Here is a 9,758-nt window from a genome sequence, read left to right as displayed (position 1 = left end):
TAAATAAACTGTTTTATTTAATTATTTATTTTTAACTTCAAAGTGATTTTGTAATATTTTTATGACTTTGTTATAAATAATTAATAAATTTAGAACAAATTTTATATATTATTTTATAAAATAAAATGGTACGAATTAATATATATATAATTGATAAACAATTTTGGTATACATTGTAATTAGGAATTAAAGAATTTGATACATACATGGATGGAAATAAATTTTGATTTTCAATTAAATCAATTAAGAACGTACCATAAATATTTTGTCAATAAATTAACGATACTGTATTAAATAATCTTTTATAAAATTTGGCACAAAAATATAAGAATATATTATGATTTTTTTTCCCATATTTATATAAACAATTTCAATAACCATTAATAAATCTTTATTTATAAATTTGTCAAAAATGTCATGTTTGTGTCGTCGAACATTTTTGTTAAAGTAGTGTAACTTTTTTTTTTTTTTTTTTTTTTTTTTCAAATTGTTTACCATTAATAAAGTTGGAATAAATATAAATAAAAAAACAAAATAAATAAAAATAAAGATATATGTGTTTTTTTAGGCTAGAAGATGTCTGAAGACTTTGGTCCACATCTGCGCCAAGAAGAAGATGTGTAAACATTTTTAGGTCTGCAATCTTTAAAAAATCAAACAGTCTGTGAAGACTAATGTCTACGCATAGTCTGTGCGGCGCAGACAGAATAGACTAAGAAGATCTGCATACAAAAAAAATTATATAGGGTTTTACAAGTTGCCTGTTTTTCTCCTTTTTTTTTGTATGAAATTGTTTTAAAAATATATTTTATAAATTTGCACCTCCATTCTTTACAACTTTGTTTTTCCATGTTTTTTAAAACTTAGTTTTTGTGAAAAAAATAATCATTTTTCATAAAATTAGTGTTTTTTTTTTATAAAAAAGCAAATTGCAAATTTGGTCCATGTGCTTTGCCATTTTGTATGGTTTTGATCCGCATGGTTCTAAAATTAAAAAAATTCAACATTTTAAGCAGATTTCATTGTGGTTTTCTATGGACAGACCTTGTTATCTCTTATCCGTTAACTCACCCTATGGGCATGTATGTAAGGGTATTTTAGTCATTTTACATATAATCTCTCTCTCTCTCTCTCTCTCTCTCACACACACACACACACGTACACATTAAGACCCTAATTATCAACCTCATCTATCTCGCTTGTCTTTCCGTTTGTTCTAGTTTAACCTCACGATCTTCAAGTTCATTCTCTTTTTCGTAATCATAAAACTAATTTGAGATGATGTCCTCATCTAATCGAAAATATTTCATTAAACTCTTTTTGTGTCATGATGATTACACAAACATTATTATTTTAAAATTGTAAAGATTTTACAAAAACCCAAAGGTTAAAACCATTAGCAAAAATGAACTACATACAAACTTCTAAAAAAGATTAAACCCTACACATTTCATCTTCAACCTTCAACATTTACAACCTTGAATCTTTGAACCTACCAAGCAACTTCAAACATGACTCACTCACACAAAAATTGTCATCCTCTACATCACTCTTTGACCAAGGACCTTCAAAAAATCGATCAAAGCCACAAGGATGTCAACACATTTAGCTCTAGAGCCAATGATATAAAGTTATGTGATAGACCTTCCAGTGCAGTCAAGTACACGAACCAACTTAGGGGATGTTTGATTTCTTGTTGATCTGGTCTGATCAGACATTTTGACTGACCCGGTCCAATCAGTGTGTTTGATACCATCTATTTTGCAACTTATTCGACCCACACTTAGTCCAGAATGCTATGATTCGGTCCGTTGAAAAAAAAGGCTGACTGAAAAAATAGACGCCTTTTGTCTTTGACGTATTGATGTATGCTATCCATCTCAATCAATCGATCTAATCAACTTTTCCTTCCACCACCACCAGTCCTCATTCCAAAAACACGTTTTCTCTTCTTTTTGCCCTTAACGATCAAATCGCTCCTCCAAAAAAAAAACATGACGACCTCTCCTTCTTCAGCGTCGAATCCTACCACCTTCAGTCTCCTCTCCCAATGCCACTATCCTCCAGTCTCGTTGCCATCGCGTCCATTCTCCAATAGTTGAAAACACAACTCCGATTAAGACTATCACTTCTTGATTACTTGATTGTTTAATTGCTGATTCTTGTTTGTAGTTTCTTCACCTAAAATCGAACTCCGATCAAGACTCTTTCTTGCTATTGTTCTCTCTATCGCCATTTAGCAATTAACGATCTCACCAAGTCCAACGGTAAGCAATCATTCTTTTGTATTTGTTTTTTTTTCCTAAAATTAGATTAGATGTTATGCTAAAATTAGATGTTATTCGGTGTATGATATCCATAACTCAGGTCACGCCATTTGTTCATAACTCTACAAGTTATTTTATTGAGGTAATATGACTTCTAAGTTTCTTTACTCTTGTATTGTCACAATGAGAATCCTTTAATCTAGTGTTGTTTGGGGATTACACAATATGATGGTCCTTAATTTCCGATATTGGCCTTTGTCCTAATTGTTGCTCACATGACAATCTATTACAATACATAATCCGCTCTGATTGTATCTCATTTCTATATGTATATTGGTTATTTGTACTTTCTTATTGAGAATTATAAGTCTTATAGTTGCAATGGGAACTTTTGGTCTTGTTAATATATGATAGAGTTTGACCAACACAATGAACAAAATCTAACTGCCTAAAGTTGCAACTTGGTTTTGGTTTGTTTGTTGTATCACCAAATTGATTCATTTGTTTGTTATATGACAAAGTTGTTGCTAGAGGGACAAGAATTCTTCTTCCATGGGAGCTCCTAAAACCATTTTTAAGGATCTTGGGCCACTGTTTACCCGGTCCATTGAGTCTAAACGATATGAAAGATGCAATATCTACAACAGTTCGATATTTGTACGCTAGAGATTACCTTCAGTTTTTTTTTTCATGGAACGTGTAGATGCAATAACTCAATTGTGTAATTTAAACGTGTAGATGCAAGAACTCAATTGTGTAATTTTTTTTTGTTTGTTATGAGATTGCATTCAATTTTATTTTTGATTTATGGAACATGGAAGGCGTTTGCTCTTATAAATGTATATGTTTTACTTTGGTATATTCTATTCAAATTAGAACTTAGATATGGTAATGCTTTGCTTATTATAAAAATGTTATCCCAGATGTGATGTTTATAAAAAATGTAATCTTATAAATTAAATGGTAAATCATAAATGAATTATGATAAAAAAATATTGTTTGAGGGTTATAGTCATTTTGTACAGTGAGTCAGCTGCAAAATCAAATAGAAAGTTTCAATCAGAAGTTAACTTAGTCAAAACTTTTAACCAAGTCAGCTCTAACCCAGTTAACAACTATCAAACGACCCTTTAGTTATTGAAACATTTCACTCTTTTCCTTAAACCCTGCCATTATATCGTGACACTGACCCTGAATAAGTATTTGTTTTTCGAAATCGTTATGTATGTTGTGTTTGATTTGACTGATAAGCTATAAGTTGGGTGTTGAATCTCACCTTTCTTGCCATTAATTGTAAGTTGAAAAAGATGTTTTTTTTTTATTTTTTTATTTTTTTATTTTTTTTATAGGATTTACTAATCTTTAAATGTATTTTTTTATCTGTGGGTTATGGTTGTTTATAGGGATAAGCTTGGTCATTACCCATCATTTGGTATGACACTGAAAAGACCATGTAGGGGTTGCTTCATTTACTTGGGAGTAATTATTGTTTAAACACTAGTTTTACTTGTTTAGGAAGTAACTATCATAATTGCATACATACCTAGATCCTATTAGCATGATGTCTTACGAAACTCTTCATATACCTTTATATATGCTTATAAAAAGTTGTACATACCTAGTATATCATATAATACTAATAATCTATTTCACTATTATTCACCAGTTGGATTCAAAATAACCAAAATCCACCTCAAATTGAAGAATACATGCAATTTGATCAGAAATGTAATGAAAGAAAGTCAGTCTTTAATGTTGAAAAGGATTGTATATATGTTGATGGAAAAGATTTGGTGGTTCCATTTTGCGGAAATGGAGCAGTTTCTTATTGTTTTACAGGCCACATGGAAGTGGTTCATAGATCTGGTTATGGAGGAAATTGATGGCGGTCTTGGTGCATGCTTCCTTTTTTTATGTATGTTTCACTCATTCTTGTTGGTCCCAAACCCCTTGTAGGTTCGTAGATCAGATTCAAACAAGAAAGAACAATAAAAGAACAAAAAATTATCACAAAGATCTATTTCACTAAGAAAGCTTCTCACAAAGACAACAAGGTGCACAAAGTGGTTGACACAAAGCTATGCGCAAAGCAACTGCCAGTGTTGTTAATAGCGATCGGTACCCTCGCTATAGCGAATAGCATAGCTTTGCTGGGTCGCTACCATGCCTGTAGCGATGAAATAGCGTGTGTAGCGATCAAGAAAAATTGATTTTTTTGTTTAAATCGTTAAGATAGGTAGCAATTAGGGTCGGAATTGGTTTCGGAGGGGAATAGTAGAGTCAATTTCGTGTCTTCCCGTCTAATCGACCTAAGATTGTACGATGGCGCCAAAATCACCAAAATCGATTTCGGTGGGTTATTTCCCACTTCTGCGATGGTAGCGACAACAACACATCTCCCTTTCTCCCCAGACGACTCCAACTACTCTAGAATCCATCTCGATTGTTCAACTTCAAAAAGGTAAGACTTTTAAATTCCTCTGTTTTTTTCTAACTTCTCGGTTTCAGGATTTAACTGATTTCTTCCAATTTCAGCTTTTAACTTCTATCTTCTAATCAATTCTGCAAGACTTCAACTTCAAAATGGTAAGACTTCAACTTCTATCTTCTGATCAATTTCAGCTTTTAACTTCTATCTTCTAAATTCTAAGATTCTTTGAATTCTATTGTATGATCTTTGATTATGTGATTCTTATGATATTGGCTTCTATCTTCTGATTAATTCAGGCATGCCTCCTGGTGTAAAAGAGGATGATATTTGCAGGAAACATGGCAAAAGAGTTGAAGGAACTATAAAATGGGTGTTGTGTAATTACCGTCCAAATGTTGACAAAGGTGGGATTACAAGACATAAACATCACCTTGCTGGTGATTCCACTTCAGTTTGCAAATGTCTTAGAGCTCCACTAGATGTTAGGAAACTTTTTAAAGACATTTTTGAGAAACAGAAACAAGATAAAGTTGAAAGGAATCGCATTCCTCACTTTGATGATGATGTGGTGGATATAAATGATGAAGATGAAGAAGAAGCTGGTGAGGTTCCTTTCTCATTAGGCAAGAGTGCTATTTCGTCCTCCAAGTCAACCCTACACAACAAGAAAGTAAAAGGCGCTTTGGATACTCATTTCAGGCCATCCAATGAAACAGGGAAGAAGAAGGGGTACTTGGTGGGAGCCCCCGAACATAACCAACTTCACAAAAAACTAAGAGGTGATGCGGTTCAGAAGTTCGCCCGTTGGATGTATGATGCAGGTCTTGCATTCAACACGGCGAAGTATGATAGTTTAGGGCCCGCACTTGAAGCCATTGCTATACATGGTCCCGATTTGAAACCCCCTAGCTACCATGAGGTACGTGCTCCTCTGTTGAAGCTAGAGAAGGAGCACACAAAGAAACTTTTGATACTTAATGAGACCGAGAAGAAGGAAATCGGGTGCTCTTTGATGGTTGATGGTTAGAGGGACCGGAAAGGAAGAGCACTTATCAACTTCTTAGTGAATACTGCATGAGGAAGCATGTTTCTAGAATCTGTAGATGCATCTTCTTATTCTAATACAGGTATTCATTGTCTTTGTTTTTTTTACTCATGTATAGGTTCTATGTTGTTTATGTTATGTACTTTACTTATGTTTATATTCATTGTTCTATGTTGTTTATGTTATGTACCATGAAACTTTACTATTATGTTCTAGCATTGGCTGTTTATGTTTTTGACTGTTATTCACTCTTGTTTAGATTGTTATTGACTATTTTTGTTGCTGTTTGAACATGAGAGAATTTGTTTATGTTGTTTGACTACTTCATCAAAGAAACTGGACTCGATCATGTAGTTCAAATTGTAACAAATAGTGCTGCCAACAATGTTTTGGCGGGGAAAATGGTGGAAGCAAAATATCCACACATCTATTGGACTTTGTGTGCTGTGCATTGCATCGATCTCATGCTTGAAGACAACTTCAAAGTGACTCATCTTAAGTAGACACTAGACAAAGCATTTGCGGTTAACACTTACATTTACAGCTGTACATTGCTCTTGAATATGTTGAGAGACTTTACATGTCAAAGAGATATGATTAGGCCCGCAAAGACCCGATTTGTAACCGCCCTCTTAACTCTAAATTGCTTTAGGAGTCATAAGACAAGTTTGAAGAAGTTGTTTACATCTGAAGCTTGGAACAAAAGTAGGTTTAAAGGGGAGGAGGGAGGAGCTTAATGTGTTGCAACTATTTTTTCACCTAGTTTTTGGATTAACATTAATATTGCTGTCAAAGGTGATGAACCATTACTAGCAGTGCTTCGATTGGTCGAGAGTGAAAGAAAGTCAGCTATGGGGTAGATTTATGAAGCCATGGATAAGGCAAAGGAGCAGATTGCATACTCATTCAACAATAAATTTAACGAATACAAAGCTTTCTTCAAAATCATTGATGACAGGTGGAATTGTCAACTTCACCAAGATTTGCATGCGACTGGTCACTATCTGAATCTAAGTATTTTTTACAACAACCCAGGAGTGAAAGAAGATAGTGAGGTGATTAAGGGCTTGATGGTATGCATACATAAGATGTCATCAGAAGAAGACGAGACCAAGATTCGCCAAGAGCTCTCTATATATACCGGTGCAGAAGAGTTATTTGCGCAACATATGGCTGTTAAATTAAGAACAACACTTGCACCAGCGAAATGGTGGATGCAATATGGATCATCAACACCAACACTTAAGAAGTTTGCTGTGAAGGTGTTGAGTCTTACTTGTAATTCATCAGGGTGTGAGCGTAACTGGAGTGTTTTTGAACATGTAAGTTGTTCATTTTTTTAAGATTAATATCCTTTGCACTATTTACTAATGGTTCAATTTTATTTTTGTATATCCATTCGAAAAAAGAAACCGTCTTGAACGAAAAAAACTAAATGATTTAGTTTACATAAAATATAATCGAGCATTAAGGAGGAAGTATGATATGCGGGATATGATCAACCCGATAATCTTGGAAGACTCGCACATACATGACCCGTTTGAGTGGTTGGTGAGTGATGATGATGGTCTCGTGTTTGAGGGTGATGACTTGAGATGGGATGTTGTGGCAGAGGCTATAGGGGTGGATGAGCCGGTTCATCTAACTAGAAGAACAACAACACCAGGTGGGAGGCAAGGGGTGATGCAAGGGGCTGTTGAGGTTGCTGAGTCAAGATCACAAGGTAGAGCTAGAGCTAGACAACTCCATTTGGTAGATGAACCTGAAGAGGAAAATAATGTTGGGTTTTATAAGGAGTTTGTTGAAATAAAGGGAGAAGAAGAACTCGTATTAGAGGAGGATGAGGATAACGATTAGTCGATTAGTGGTATTTTAGAGTTTACACTTTTAGAGTCATAACATTCTCTTTTGTGGTATTAGAACTTAATTTTAGACTTTAGAGTCTAGAACTAACCAATATTTTGTGGTAAAAATCTTTTGGAACTTAATGTTAGCTTAATAGAACTGGCACTTGTTAGTTCTATGTGTTATTTTTAATTGCTGAATAGGTGCAGGTAAATATAGTGTTTAATTTTATATAAAACCACAAAACATGAAATAGCTGTTGCTATTTCATCGCTATCGCTACGTAGCATATAAGTGGGTTGTCGCTATTCCCTCGCTATCGCTATCGATAACCTTGGCAACTGCACTAAGCAGTAATTAGGGTTTGACCCCATTACAAAAATATATACTAAACAATCCCTACAACCAAGGGATTGTGTTCTAATCTAAATATCTACACGAGACTTCTCCAAATCTTATATTATACCAAATCCTTAATTTGATGGGATTGCATCTTCTAAGATAATAGTAGATCTGGTTATTAAGCTATGGTTCAAATCAAATATTCTATTCTACTTCACCAATTAAATTTGATCAACTCTAGATTCGGATATCATCACCAACATTAGGGAGTTAGCATCAACTTCAAAGACATTCGCTGATCAACATCAACTTCAGTTTAGAGCAACTTGAGCTTCAACAGAGTATAACTAATATTTCCATATTTATACATATTTTTAGGAATTATTTTAATACATTTTAAGCCATATTTTGGTTAAATGCAAAGATATTTGGTACTTATTAAATTAATTTACGTATTGCAGCCAAAAAGGACACTCTTGAAGAAAAAGGACCAAAACTGACAAAAGATGGAACATGGAAGGACTGGAGCTGAAGCTGGGAACTTACTGGAGCTTAGAAGGAAGGAAAATCAAACAAACAAACTCCCCATGACATGGATTGAGAGTGCCACGACCTGAATCAATGAAAAATCTTGATTATATGCGTGATAATGAAGCTCGCGACGTATTCGACTTGGGAGGATTGGAAGTAATATTCTAGAGATCTAGTCGATTTCAGAAGCCAGAGAACAAAGGTTTGCACTAGATTGATCATGTCTAGCTAGAATTCTTATGTGTTTTTGTGCTTATTTTCTGCCATGAGTAGCTAAATCATTAAGCTTTCGTTTTGTAACGTCCCAAAAATACGGTCTAGAAATTTCATTTTTAAATCATTAAACAAATCATAATTGTCAAATCATTTGTTTCATAAACATAAGTTGCTTTATTAAAACAAAGTATTAATTCAAAACATGCTTATTTTATCAGGCTAAACTTCTTGGTGTGTACCATGCAGTCATCCCGTGTTCTTCCTTCTACTACCGAAAGTACCAGAAACAAAAACTGACAACTGTAAGCACGAAGCTTAGTGAGTTCCCCAATCTACCACATACCGTACATATAACCACATACTGGGCCCCCGCCCGCTGCATCGGGACTCGCCTGACATTGGACTCGCTCCGGCATCGGGCCCTGCCCGACATCAGGCCCCGCCTAGCATCGAGCCCCGCTCGGTATACAGATTTGTCTCTCATAGGCCCCGCCTGTCTCTGGGCCTCGCCCGCTATACACATACGAACATACAACATACTAGCACATAAAGAAACATACTATACTATACTCATGTTCTAAGGCCTCGCCTAACTTGGGCCCCACCCCTAATCTGCTTATGGTGAGCTATGCAACCCCATCCACACTCCTGCTGTCAGTGAGGTACGGGCCCCCGCCCACACTCGCTTCTCTCCTATCATGGGCCTCACCCCTACTCTGCTAATATTGAGATATGGAACTGTTGGGTTTTAGTATACTACAACATCCTATGGTGCACATACAACCCTAAATACCTTGGATCTATGTTTTCTCTATTATACATGCAAATATGAAGTTTCCAAGATATTACCCTATACTAGCATACATATATCATATACTTGGGTAATAAAATAGATAGAATACATACCTCTTTTTGATGTAACTTGTCTTCATGAAGCTTGAGTGTCTAATGGCCCAAGTGTGACACCTCAAATGGTTCACACAACATCATGAACACTTGGAATAACCTTGAGAATAAGGATACTTTGGTTCTCTCTAGTGAAATCGGCCTTGCCCTTTTGTGTACACACACTAGTGCCAAT

The 9,758-nt window shown here is 35.0% G+C and overlaps 1 protein-coding gene across 1 annotated transcript; it reads left to right on the top strand.

The window, feature by feature from the left end:
- Positions 1 to 6,615: 6,615 nt before the first annotated feature.
- LOC145066599 (uncharacterized) lies at positions 6,616 to 7,600 on the top strand. Its single transcript, XM_079013894.1, has 2 exons — positions 6,616 to 7,034; positions 7,153 to 7,600. Exons 1-2 carry the CDS (start codon positions 6,616 to 6,618, stop codon positions 7,598 to 7,600), a joined length of 867 nt encoding a protein of 288 aa, XP_078870020.1.
- The last annotated feature ends 2,158 nt before the right edge of the window (positions 7,601 to 9,758 follow it).

Source organism: Lactuca serriola, chromosome 8, assembly GCF_051521515.1.
Source record: "Lactuca serriola cultivar US96UC23 chromosome 8, Lser_US96UC23_V15, whole genome shotgun sequence".
Taxonomy (NCBI): Eukaryota; Viridiplantae; Streptophyta; class Magnoliopsida; order Asterales; family Asteraceae; genus Lactuca; species Lactuca serriola.
The sequence above is the reverse complement of the archived record's forward strand: the minus strand, read 5'-3'. Positions and strand labels throughout refer to the sequence as shown.